Here is a 13,742-nt window from a genome sequence, read left to right as displayed (position 1 = left end):
ACATCTGTTGCAAGTTTTAGAAACTTCCCTGCTCTGGTTTTGTTAACTGCCTAGGGAACAAAGCGTGTTTAGTCAAAAGTACAGCAAATCTGTCCTGCCCCTAAATCCAATCATTTTAACCTTCCAAATAGCTTTCTGAGGTTTACAGCGCTGCTCACCAGTCATCATCTTTAAGGAAAAAGTTTTATTATTATGAGTAGTGAAATCACGATATAATTTTCCAGTTAACTGGATAAAGCCCAAAATGCACGCCCCGAAGTCTTTCTGCCTTGAGCGCATCAAGCTACCTTGATCATTCTACACATCCTGAGCGTGGGCTGTCGGGAAATTAACAGTCTGGAGTTGAAAGGCTGTTTCAGGGGCTCCTTGGAGAGGCAGCACCTCTCTGCCCCCGCATCCATGTGTTGGGCTGTGTTGGGCCCTCTGGTTGGTCGGCTTCCCTGAGTGTTTCTGAGAGCCTTTTGTTGTACGTGGGGATAGAGCCACTAATTTGGCCAATTCCAAGCAGGAAAGATCAAGTGTAGATTTCACATCTGAGTTTTAAGTGCGGATTAAAAGTTGCATTAAGTTATCAAATGCACCTCCATCCTGCCTTAATCGCCAAGTGGCTCTGTAGTTTTGGGGGTAACTCTGCATCCCAGAGAAAAGAAAAAGTATTCCGTGTAAAGGCTTCGGGCAAATGGGGATTGATCCAGTTACTTTTAAACAGCTCTAATCCAGGTGGTGTTGGCTGAATAACTTTCTGGGGTGGGTACCTCATTACCGAATAAGGTGTTCATTTTTATAGGATGTGAAATCTTGGGTTGAAAAGGCACAAAGGAGCTCCTACCAGACTGACAGTGTCTCCATGTAGAGAAATACAGCAGAATCAGGGGTAGTGGGGCAGGAAGTGCATGTTTCTCAGAGCAGCTAGGGAAAGCCTGTCTGATAAGGTTACATTTGAACAAAGATCAGGATGCAGGGAGGGAGGGAGAAAGTAGACACTCGAAGGAAGAAGCTTTCTGGTGAACAGAACAGCCAAAGCAAAAGTCCTGAGGTGGGAGTATGTGTGGCTTTTTTTTTTTTTTTAATGAATGAATTAATTTATTTTTGGCTGCATTGGGTCTTCGTTGCTGTGCTCGGGCTTTCTCTAGTTGCACCAAGTGGGGGCTACTCTTCGTTGCGGTGCGCAGGCTTCTCATTGCGGTGGCTTCTCTTGTTGCAGAGCATGGGTCTAGGCATGCGGGCTTCAGTAGTTGTGGCACACAGGCTCAGTAGTTGTGGCTCGCGGGCTCTAGCGCGCAGGCTCAGTAGTTGTGACGCACAGGCTTAGTTGCTCCACGGCATGTGGGATCTTCCCGGACCAGGGCTCGAACCCGTGTCCCCTGCATTGGCAGGCGGATTCTTAACCACTGCACCACCAGGGAAGTCCCTGTGTGGCATTTTTGAGAAACAAGATCACTGTGGCTGGAGCTGAGGAGGAGAGTTATAAGGATGAGGTCAGGTAGGTAGTGGAAGGGGGCTTGATCTCATAAAGACTTCAGATTTTTTTGTTTGAATGAGTCGAAAGCCAAATAATGGATTGACACGTGTAAACAAATGCTTAGACAGGCACAAGGATCTGATCCATATGTATAAATACACACCTGGTCATCCACACAGAAAAATCCGCTTAATATATATGAATATATAGGGAAAAGTATGGGGTTTGGTGAATCAGAGGGTCAGTGTGCAGAAAGGGAAAAGAAGGAGATGTTGGGAGAAAAACTAACAAGATAAGAGATCATTGACTAAGTGATTGTCAGAAACCAGAGTTAAATACAAGAATTCAAAGCCTGGGGGAAGTGGAAAAATGGGACCTGGATGCCATGCGGCACTCATGAAAGATGAAAAAATGTTCATTCCTTAGGCAGAAAAGTCACAGAGAAGAGCCGGGCAGCTGTCACTTTTCTTGTCAAATGTTAGCAGCCAACTTCCAGGGTTATTTTTTCCATTATTGTTGATCAGAAATTCGAAAGTATTTTAATCACAGACACTTTGGGTTTCCTTTAAATGCTCTTGAAACAATGGCAGGCATGGAAAATTTTGCAGGTTTTGTGCCTTTAGAAATAGTATTTTTATTTGGCTTTAAGAAAATCAAGCAGCTTTATTGTCAAAGAGAATAGCTTGAGTTTGTTGAGAAAAAGGGGTCAGAAACTGGGTTTTTGGAATTTGTAGGTTCAGAAGTAACATATCAGAAGCCAGCAAACTTTTCCAAATTTGCACTCAGCTGGTTCTTTTTGGGGAGTGTCGTGCTCATTTCTGTAAAAAATGCTTCCATGGCACCCTCAAACCTGGGGACAAATGATTAATGGTATAATCCCCATCATGAATATGAGCCTGTCCTTGGGGCATTTTTATAGAATGTGAAAGCAAATATCATCTACTGTTTTACCAGATGTCTTAATCCTAAATCCAAACCAAGGCTAAGCTAGGAAGCAGTGGATTTGGGACTGCTTGTCCTTGCTTGTTTTGGGGCTCCCTTTTCCGTAGAGCTTGGACTCCCAATCTCTTTTCCTCCTAGTACACTCATGCAGTTCTTAAGGAATGAAACTGACATGCCCAACCACTGTGTAAGCTGCTCTACTTATGCTATTTTTTATGGGCTGCACAACAACTCTGTAAAGTAGGTATAAGTCTCCGATATTACAGACGAGAAAACTGAGATCTAAAGGGGTTATATTTAACGTGCCTGAAAAGCATCTGATCTGAGGGGTTTCAAAGCCTGAATTCCCTGCATCATAACCTGTGGCCTCCACATCTGTGCGTTGGCACTTTTATCCTGGGCCAGCGCTCTCTGGAGCACCACACCAGTCTGCCCACGGTCCCATCCCCTTCCCACACTCATCAGGACATGGAAACTTGCCTATCTGTGAGCATTCCATAAAAGCCCACTTAGTCTATGCTTTCCTCTTTTGCTAATGCCATTTTTTAAAGTTTTAAAAAGTCAGTGGCATTGTGAAGAGTGGTGACTAGTAGGCTAAGTAATGAGACCTCTAATTCTTTTTATCTCCTTAGTAATTTAACTCACTTCAATGGCAGCAAGGTCTCAGCTCAAAGAAATGATTATCCCAATGAGGATTGAAGGTCATGTGAAATGGTGTCAACAACACCATCACAAATCAGTGAGATGTGTTTGGTGAAAGTTTTGGGTACTCCTCAAAGACCTTCCAGCTTCCTACTTAACACAAGTACCCGTTGACAGAATGCTGGAGTATTAGTCAGGGTAGGCTAGCTGCTGAAACCAACAACTCCCAAATCTCGCTGGGATAACGAGGCTGTGCTCTATGAGGTCATTCAGGGACCCAGGTTCCTTCTGTCTTGTGCCTCCCCCATCTTCTGGGTCCTCCGAATCTGTCCTTGTCCCTTCTCTCTTCCACATGTGACAGCAGATGGGGAGACAGAGGGAGTAGAGAGTCACACAGGGTCTCAAGGGCCAGACCTGCAAGAGGCAAGCATCACTTCTGCCCTTTTTCCATTGGCCAGAACTTTCCACTGGTCCACTATGTTGTCAGGAGGCCTGGAAAACCTGCTCCTCCATGGACTCAGGAAGAAATGTATTGTCTCTGCCCCATCTGGACTCTCACTTTACCTCTGTCCTCGGCTGGTTTGTTTTGGGACCAGGATCTGAATGCATCATGTAAGAGCAGCACAGCTACCTTGGTCATCCCTGTCATTGTGATTCCCCCCCAGACATCTAAGAAACAGTCCGATGGCTCTAGTTCTTCTCATAATTAACCTCCAGAGTCAACTTTTTCATGCCAAACCTGGGACTAGAGAAGAGACTTAAAGTCTAAATAGACTTTTTGATCTTAATGCTCTTGGGTGTGTGGTTCCCAGTCATGAGCCCTTTATCCATTGTAGGGCCTTTCCTGCATCCTTAGACTCACTGACTCATTGCTCTAAAGCCGCGTGGGCTGCCCCTCCTCGCGCTTCAGCCAGTTTTCCAAACACACTCACAAACACAAAAGAAAAAATACCCTTTTCTGGAAAAGAACTTCAAACATGTAGAAACACCTTTGAGTATTAGTGAATAAAAGGGTGTGGTCTCTTATCTAAAGGATTAACCGACTGGAGGGTGCTGCTTTATTTTAAGAAAATGGGGGTGTGTGGTAGCAAGAACAGGACAATTGAATTCCATTCTCTTCCCAGAAGTAAGGTTGTGAAATTGGCCCCTGGTGATAGGGGACTTGAGCACACGGGTGTGGGACCGGGGACTGATGTACTTACATCCTGCACTTGGGGTGACTCCCGCAACCTCAACCCTTGGGAAACTTGGACTTTTGTGGACGGCTTCTGGCTTCAGAAAAGAAAGAGGAAGAATTTGCAGCCCATTTGGCATCTTCTAAATATTAGTAGTTTTTAAACCTTATTGATTTAAAAACCGAAGAGAGAGAGAGACAGAGAGAGAGAAGGAAAGAGAGAAGGGAAGGGAGGAAAGAAGGAAGGAAGGGAAGGAGGGAGAGGGAGGGAGGGAGAAAGGAAGGGAGGAAAATTTTCTTTTCCCTTCAAGCTCAGCAGTGGCATTTCTGGACCGTGACGACATCTACTGGGCTGTGTGCTTGTCTCTGAGTTGACCGTCTAACCATTGGTGCTCAGAGCAGAGAGGGGCGACTGGGGGTGTGATTTGCATTGCATCAATGAGTAAGTTCATGTCCTTCAAGATTTACCATATAATAGCAATACCTTAGTGTTGTGCAATGGTTTATGGTTGATAGAAGATGCTCTGCCCATTATGTCATTTGATCCTCACAGTAAAACATGAGGACATCAGTTCTGAGAGGTGATGGTCACAGTCACACACTTTAATCCCAGGTTGAACCCTGGTCTCAGGGCTTTTAATCCTCTGCTCCCCCCACTTCCTCCCTGTCCATCCCCCTGTTTCAGGATGAGGATTCCTCAGCAGTATGGGATTCTGAAATGCCTTCTGAAATCATCCAAGTTAGACGCAGCTCTTAGCACTGACCATGTTTTACAGACTCAGTGAACGTTCCCTTCAGAATGATGTGCTTAACAGTAACCCTCAGATAGTTCACGCAAAAAAAAACGAGGCGGTCTGGTCAAATATGTGCGAGAGATTCTACCTCCTATGTTCCTCCTCACGCCCCAGTGCACAGTGGCTTCTCTGGCTCTGTGGAGTCCTGCAGGGCAAGAACTGTTTGCCTTGGTTGAATCCATACATTCCAGGCTTATTTCGGATAGACCCTTCTTTTTCCCCTGCGTAATACCTGTTCCTCCCATAGAATGCTTTGCCTCCTCCCATCCCCATTCTTTGAAAATCAGTCATTTACATTCTGGTCCTTCAGTGGTCCCTGGATTATTTGTGTATAAATGGGTTTTCCTTGTAAATGCGATGTGGGTTATGATCCCAAGAATATCTTTCTGAAGACAGAGAAGAGCTTCTGCCCCTCTTAGGGGTTCATTTCCCATGAACTTTTCACCTACCTTTAGAAACAGGGAAACATAAAAGCCTTTATCTAAATTACTCTAAGATTTGCCCAACCCAAGCCTCTCGGGATGTGCCTTTGAGGAAGGTCTGAGCCATGGCGGTGACTGCCGGAGTTTCTGCTGATACACAGTGGAGGGTTCGCCAGGGAAGAGAGTATCCTGGAGTTAAACAGAAGCTGTTCCAAGGCCTCTGGGCTGTGTGCAGCTGGTGAAGCATCTGCACCCTCCCACGCCCCCCTCTCCCCCAGTTTAAACAAGGATCTACGGAGCATTTACAGGCCATGCCAGATTCTGAGAGGTGATTTCTTAACAGAGTGTGTACTTCTGCCTTCTTTCAAGGTAGCAAATATTTGCCCCCAAATATACAGTTAGACTGTGAAAATGCTGGCAGAGAGTATTAACACATAAAGCATTTTTGACTGATCCAACGCAATGGGGCATTTGATCCAGAGAGAACTGTTAACAAAAAGCTACATCTTTAAAAAAGGATCCCGTTTGAAAGTTGGTGAGGGCATAAATGAAATAAAATTGGCCATATGTTGATTAAAAAAAAAAGATCCCATTTGAACCAGCCAAGAAACCAAGGTGTGGGGAAGCTAAGTGCTGTGGTCTGAATATATTTGTACAACTAAATTTATGTATTGAAATCCTAACTCCCAAAGGGAAGAGGTAGGGCCTTTGGCAGGTGCTTAAGTCATGAGGGTTGAGCCTTCATGAATGGGATTCACTAAGCCCATTAATCTCTTACAAAAGAGACCCGACAGAGTTCCCCTGCCCCTTCCACCATATGAGGACACAGTGAGAAGAGGCCAGCTATGAAGCAGGAAGATGGCTCTCACCAGAACGTGACCGTGCTGGTGCCTTGATCTTGGACTTCCAGCCCCCAGAACTGTGAGAAACGAATTTCCATCGCTTATAAGCCACCCCGTCTGTGGTGTTTTGTTAGAGCAGCCTGAATGGACTAAGACACCAAGTAACGTGTTGACTCTACACAACACATTGGAAAGAGCGCACGTGTTCATTGGGGAAGCCGGGTAGCACGCTGGAAGGGGCTTTGGACTGGGAGCGGGTCATCTGTCATCTGCCCTTTGTTCAAGGTCAACCTTGGCTGAAGGCTCTTACTCCACCCCAGTTCCTACCTTCATCCTGGGAGATGCCTGATCCAGAGGGCATCTTCCCAGCTCCTGGCATCCTCATTTCCAAGAATCTTCTCCTCCACTGACCTCTTACACACTCTTCCATGGCCACTTCCGTGGCCACTTCATCACCTGCAACTGCTCCGTCTTGAAATCTGTTCAAACAAATTTTGGGCATGAGCTCCTCCCTCTCCAGCTTGCCTGGTGTGCTTGCCTCCACTCTGACCTTGCTGGATCTCAGCAGGACCTCTCTGTTCCCTTGGGCCTCTCCCGTGATCGTCTCCTTCCCTGTATTTAGCTTGGAGCCCACAGCCCATCATTTCAAGCTCTCTCTTGCTAGCACCCGCTTTCAAATTTTTTGAACCTTAATCTACAGTAAGGAGTATAATTTACATATGATCTCGGACTCATAGGTACATATATTTTTACACATACATACAAACATGCATAGACCTCTCCCAACTTTAAAACAATCATAATTATTTAAAAATCTCTCCCTGGACATCAGTTCTTATGACTATAGCCCTATTTCTCTCCTTATCTTCACCAAGTTGTTGTAAAGGTCATCTGTATAAACTCTTAGTTTCCTATGGCTGCTTTAATAAATGATTACCCAGCACAGGCTTATTCTCTTACAGTCCTGGAGGTCAGAAGTCTAAAATCAAGGTGTTGGCAGGCCTGCATTCCTTCTGGAGGCTTCAGGGCACAATCTGTTTCCTTGTCTTTTCTAGTTTCTAGAAACCGCCTACATTTTTTGGCTCATGGCTGCCCCATTCCAACCTCTGGTTCTGTTGCCATGCCTCCTTCTTCTGACTTTGACCTTCTTGCCTCCCTCGTATAAGGACCCTTGGAATTATACTGGTCCCTCCCAGATCAGCCAGGATCATCTTGCCATCTCAAGATCTTTAACTTAATTATAACTGCAAAGTCCCTTTTATAATGTAAAGCAACATATTTATAGGTTCTGCGGACTGGTCCCTGTGGACATTTAGGGGGGGCCATTATTCTGTCTACCAGGTGAACCATCTTAGATTTCCTTAACTTCCACTCACTTTCAACCTTTTCTAAGCAGGCTTCTGTTCCCCACTCACCATCCCAAATGCCTCTCCAAATGGTGCTTGATGCCCTCCATGTTGCTGAAAGCAGTGGGTAGTTCTAATTGTCCTTCTTTGGACCTCTTAGCAGCTTCTGACATAGTCGGCCAATCAGAATGGGGCATGGAAGGCACCTATGGGGGCCATAAGGTGGGCGGGCCAATGGCTTGTCCTCATGAGGGTTTCCTGCTGTCACTATGGAGGAGGATCTAGTGTGGATGGGGTCAGCTGCAGAAGACGGGGTTCCATGGCTCTCCATGCCCTATAAATCAGCCACAGGCTCCACAGTATCTAGACTTTCTTTATTAGTGTAAAGTATCGGTCACAAAACTGCAGGTAAAGGTTTTTTAAACAAACATTTATCTACCAACAAAAAAGTACACAGATCCTAAGTGCGTAGCTGGGTGAACTTTCACAAAGTAAAGCATGTATCCACCCTTCAGGTCAAGAAACAAAGCTTTGCCAGCTCACATGCACTCCCTGTCACATCCCCTCCCTGTCACCTAACCCCTCTCTTCCCAAAGGTCGCGCTATCCTGGGGAGGCATGGGTGGTTTTTAAATTTTTGCCCTTTTAAATAGACTTTCTTTCTGAGAAGTTTTAGGTTCACAGCAAAATTGAGCAGAAAGTTCAGAGATTTCCCGTATATCCCTGTCCCCCCCCGCCACACAGCCTTCCCCACTATCAGCATCCCACACCAGCAGTGCATCTGTTACAATCAGTGAACCTACTTTGACACCTGATTATCACCCAGAGTCCATAGTTTACACTAGGGTTGACTCTTGATGTTATACATTCTTTGGGTTTTGACAAATACATAATGAAATGTATCCCCCAGTATAGTATCAGACAGAATGGTTTCATTGCCCTAAAATTCCCCTGTGCTCCGCCTATTCATCCCTCTCTCCCCCCAGACCTCTGGCAACCACTAATGTTTTCACTGTCTCCATAGTTTCGCCTTTTCCTGAATGCCGTATAGTTGGAATCACACAGTATGGAGCCTTTTCAAATTGGCTTGTTTCACTTAGTCATATGCGTTTGTTTCCTATGTGTCTTTTGTGGCTTCATAGCTCATTTCATTTAGTGCTGAATAATATTCCATTGTTGGACCTAGGCATAGGTTTTCGAAGAAAGAATTGGACCGAGTCTAGAGCAAGTTTTACAGCTGAAGTATCTTCTTTGAACTCGCATTAGTGTTAGGACTGATGTACCGGGAGGGAGCCCTTCCGCCTCAAAGTGCAGAAGGGCCTGAAAGACCTCGAGTTAGTCAATTCTGTGCATTGAGCTTCTGCCTCCAGAATATCACTCAGAATATGAATACGGTATGCAGGGGGGCTCGGGCCACTGTGCTGCATGGTGTTGTGTTTTGATGTAAATGGTCGCACGGAGATCAAGTTTGTTTACTGGGTACAGAGTACATGACAAATAGGGTGAAGAAAGATGATGGCCTGAACACAGCAGAAGTTTCTTTCTCACTCATGTGACAATCTGTGGAGCAGGCAGCAATTCCCTCCATGAATCCAGGACCCAGGCCCCTTCCATCTTGTGGCTCCACCTGCCCCAAGGCCTTATCATCACCTTCATTTAGCCAGAGTAACACATGGCCTTTTGAACAAACCATTAACATGAAGCTGAAGTCATGGTCCCAGAATTAATTTAACATTTCAGTCAGCTGATCTTCTCCATGAATGATGGGTGATGGACAAGAAAGTTTTAATGACAAAGCTAAAGCATGGGGTACCAGTCTGGGAAGCCTCAGGGTGGGTGCTGGCCCGGGGGCAGCCTAAGGGCCACCGTGAGTTCCCTGGTGTGGCTCATAACAGGATGCTGAGATCCCACAAATGATCTTGTACAAATCAAATCATGGCTTAAACAGGGCTCACCTGTGTATCCTACAGGATGACACTGACCTGGGGCCCTAGGACCACCAAGGGGCCTCTTCCTGGCCCCTCTTGGTGCCCTGAGGGGTCCACCTTATGAGTGACAGCATTCCACCAAGCAGGACCTTGACTCACATGCCTGCTGCCTGAGGGCAGTTTTGCTGCTCAAGCTGGACTTCGCTTCTCTAAGCAAAGTTAAATCAGGGTAGCTGATGTCTTGGCCTTTCTTATGATGACTGTCATGGGCGGGAAGAAAAAAAAGGAGTTGCAGTGAAAGACCTACAGTCTGGATGCAGTGTGCTGTCGAGGGCGCCCAGGCTCCATCTTCAGGTGGGCAGGTGTGGATTGACTGGTGTGCCCACCCTACGGCAGAGCACCTCAGTCCCCTTTCTGTGACTGTCAGGGAAGCCCAGGGAGCTGGACTGGGTGCCTTTTGCAGGGCATTACGGCCCAGAGAGGATTTTGAAACCTAAGCAGGACTAGCTAGAACACGGCCTGGCCGTGTGGGAACTGGGGAGCTCTAAGGCTGCCTTCCTCCACTCCCCCTCCTCCCCCTCGGAGGCCGAAGGCTGCCAAACCGTCTCCCACACACCTCACCAGAAAGTCCCTGGCTTCCCTCCCAGCCGCCTTGCGACTGACCTCGTGAGGTGTGAGAAGGAGGAAAGGAATCTGTGTTTCAGATGAACCTTCCCTCCTCCTTTCTGAGAAAAAGTCCAGGCCGCCAGCGCCTGTCAGGTGGTCCGCTCAGCTCCTCCGAGCCCGAGGCCCTGCTCAGCGCAGCCAGCCAGCTGGAGACGCAGGGATCGGGAGCCTGTATCAGTCTGCCAGGGCTGCTGTAACAAACGACCGCTAACCTGAGTGACTGAAAACAACAGAAATACATTCTCTCAGAGTTCCAGAGGCCAGAAGTCTGAGATCAAGGTGTCGGGAGGGCCGTGCTGTCTCTGAAGTTTCTAAGGAAGAGTCTTTCCTTGCCTCTTCCAGCTCCTGGTGGCTCCCGACAATCCTCGGTGTCCTTGGCTTGTAGAAGCATCACTCTAGTCTTTCCATGGCTGTCTCCCTCCGTGTCTCTTCTCTTCTCATCAGGACACGGGTCATACAGGATTAAGGGCCTTTCTTACTCCAGTCTGACCTCATCTTAACTAATTAGGTCTGCAACGACCCTCTGCCCAAATAAGGTCACATTCTGAGGTTCCAGGTGAACATGAATTTGGGGGGATGGAACACTATTTGACCCATAAAAGAGCCCCACCATCCTCCCCTTCCCTTCCCTTCAGAGAAGGCCCTTATCCCGTGCAGGGAGCTTGCCTTGCTTTCTTCTCCAGGACTGAGGCAGGCCCAGGAGTGGTTTCCTAAAATAAAACGGGATCCCCTCGCCCCAGGAAGGCCTGGCCCAGCTAGTGGGAGATCAGAGAACCCGAGTCTCCCCCAGGACAGGCATCTACATGCCCAAGGGACACCTACTTGCATTTTTTTCCTGCTTTATAGAGATGCTTCAGGACTTCTTGGCTCCTGGCCCATCCTTTAGTGCTTCCTGGAGGGAAGGAGCCCTTGGAGGCTTGCAACGGGCCATTCCAGACCAAGGTTTCCAGCCCAGGCGGAAAAACGAGCATCCGCTCCCTCCGCCCCAGCTCCGGGCCTGTCTGGTGTCCTGTCCAGGGAGCTGCTGAGGAGGCCCCGCCCACACCTTCCTCACTGACCAGCTCCTCCCTCCGGGGAGCCGAGGTCCTCCTGCTCCAAAACCCGTGAAGGAGTGCTGAGCTCCTGGGCCTCTTGTAACCCGGCTGAATATTTTCCAGGTTACCTAACCAAACTCCTGCAAAACCACACCGCCTATGCCTGCGACGGGGACCGTTTGGATCTGCAGTGCCCTCGGCATTCGACGATAAGTGTCCAGTCGGCATTTTATGGGCACGATTACCAAACGTGTAGCGCGCAGCAGCCTGCCTCTCAGAGAGAAGACAGCTTAGCCTGTGTGGCGCCCACCACCCTGCAGGTATTGCCTTTCATAGATGGTTTAAGATGACAAAATGGGTTTCTCTCTCTCTCCCTCTCTGTCCCTCTCTCTGTATATATACTTGTGATTCTGTAGTGTACTCAAAGCAAACCCGTTCCATGAAAATCTCAATGTAGGCAAATCACGAATTTTGCAGGCGAGCTATTCTTTGCTTCTCAGAAGGATTCTTTACCAAACGAGTCTAAATAGAATTCCTGCTTATTGGAGAGCTCCCTTAATACACTTGCAGAATGAATTTATTCATAGGCACACTCTTCCCTTCAATAAAGTGAAGTATCATCATGTTGGGCTTTAACCTCCAGGCCTACGTTGCCCATCAGTACCCCGGGAGGGAGGAAAGGCTGTGCATTCTTTAGTGGAAACCACAAGGCAGACATCAGAAGTCATGATCAAATTCTTAGAGAATGCACTCAAGGAAGGGGAATATCACTAATTATCTTTTTTTTTTTTTTTTTTTTTTATGGTTTGCTTCTCCAGTTGTAGATAATCATGTTATTCTCGTTTGGAGCTATTTTGGGCAGTTTCTGCTGGTTCGTCCTTGATAGGACCAGGAATTAGGGGTGGGGGGTGGCTGACTTATTCTTTTTTCAGTCGGCATTGGGGAAATATGTGGTCTACGGGGAGGTCAAAACTAATATAACAATGATAATTTTAGACTATTCTGGCTTTCAATTATCCAAACAACCTCTATTCTGCTCTCCCAGGCCCCTCAACATTTATAACTAGTTAGCTAAGATTATGGAGCCACTTGGCCTTGGATTTTTTTAATGCCTCCAAAGTTCCCTATGAATCCGTTGAAGTCACGGTGGTTAGAGCAGATAGGTGGCAAATTAGATGTCAGCTTGATTTTGTCAGTTGTGGGAAATGTGGGTAATGGTAAATTTCCTAGGAGGACTGAGGAGAGATGGAATTAGCTCTAATGCTGTGCAGCTCTCCCTAAGGCCGGAAGAGGAGAAGCAAACATAAAATGATCATGTAAGGATTTTTCTATTTTGTCTACTATTTACTGCTTCCAAGCTAAGCATTGTAGTACCTGGGTGGTCATGTGATTGGTAAAGACACCAACTGAGGAGCCAAAAGAATGTGTTTGAATGAATCCCCTGGTTTCCACACCCTGAGGAGAGACCACGTGTGTCTTCGGGAGGCAAGCAGTTACTTTCCTTGTGTGCCCCGCCCTACCCCCAATCCTTCTCTGTACCTTGAGAATGTTCCCTTTCCTCCCCCCAACACTCTTGCCCACCTATCCCTGGTACCCAGGCTTTCCGCTGCCCTCCTAGGGGCATAAAAAGAACGTGGCCAGTGCCACCAGGGCGGCAGTGCCTGCTTTGTGAAAGTATGAACTCCTGGCATCCTGCGTTTCCAAAACACGGCCACCTCACCCTCCAACACTGGCACCTGCCTCTGCCAGGCATCCCCGAGGGAAGAGGATATTGCCATAACCGGGCAGACAAGTCAGAATTTGTGAACATGATTCTGATGTTGTGCGGAGGGTTTGTTTGCCAGAAACATCCCCGCGCACTAAGAGATCCTGTACTTTGTCTTTTAACCTGTGTTTGGGAGCTGAGGCAAGGTGCTTCCTCAGGGGGCACTTGCTTAACGTAGGAGAGAACAGGTTGATGTCCACACCGGAGCACCTCACCTGATCTAGCCCACGACTAAATGGCTATAGGAAGTCCCCTCTCTGCAATCTCCAGCTGTAATACAGTTTGGAAAGAGCTCTGCCCTTGGGTCCCATTCCATGGCTGTAACACGAAGAGCCATCCGAGGGCTGAGTTATTTCACGATACCCTCAGCCATGGAATATGCACCATCATCTGGGGGTCCTTGGGGTTTCCCTGGGCATTTTTCCTGATTTTATGCACATCCGCGGGGCCCCTGAGGTGACGGGGGATACCTGGTAGGGCCAGCATCCTTCGCGGAGATATTCCATGAGCCACTATGAGAACATGGCGACTCAGACAGGCTCGTGAATCTGCACTAAATTCAGTCCAATAGTAATAAGTAGATTCTTGGGAACATCTTTACTGTACTTGGTGTGGAGGACCTCTGTGTCTGTCGTCGGCACAGCCTGATCCGTTTGGGAGCTGGAAGGGCAGCAGCGCGACACTGGCCCATCTGCAACCCAGTATTGGGCGTTCCCCGAGCTTCCA

General features: G+C 47.4%; 1 protein-coding gene across 8 annotated transcripts in view; it reads left to right on the top strand.

Annotated features, from left to right (window-relative positions):
• EVA1C (eva-1 homolog C) overlaps positions 1-13,742 on the top strand; it is an 83,213-nt gene that overhangs the window by 23,477 nt on the left and 45,994 nt on the right. For all 8 annotated transcript variants that reach the window (XM_061192908.1, XM_061192913.1, XM_061192912.1 and 5 more), the window contains exon 2: positions 11,375-11,571. In XM_061192908.1, the coding sequence (XP_061048891.1) occupies positions 11,375-11,571 (197 nt within the window). The remainder of the gene's footprint in view (positions 1-11,374; positions 11,572-13,742) is intronic.

The sequence above is a fragment of the Eubalaena glacialis genome, chromosome 6, assembly GCF_028564815.1.
Source record: "Eubalaena glacialis isolate mEubGla1 chromosome 6, mEubGla1.1.hap2.+ XY, whole genome shotgun sequence".
Classification (NCBI taxonomy): Eukaryota; Metazoa; Chordata; class Mammalia; order Artiodactyla; family Balaenidae; genus Eubalaena; species Eubalaena glacialis.
This window is presented reverse-complemented; position numbering and strand designations above follow the sequence as displayed.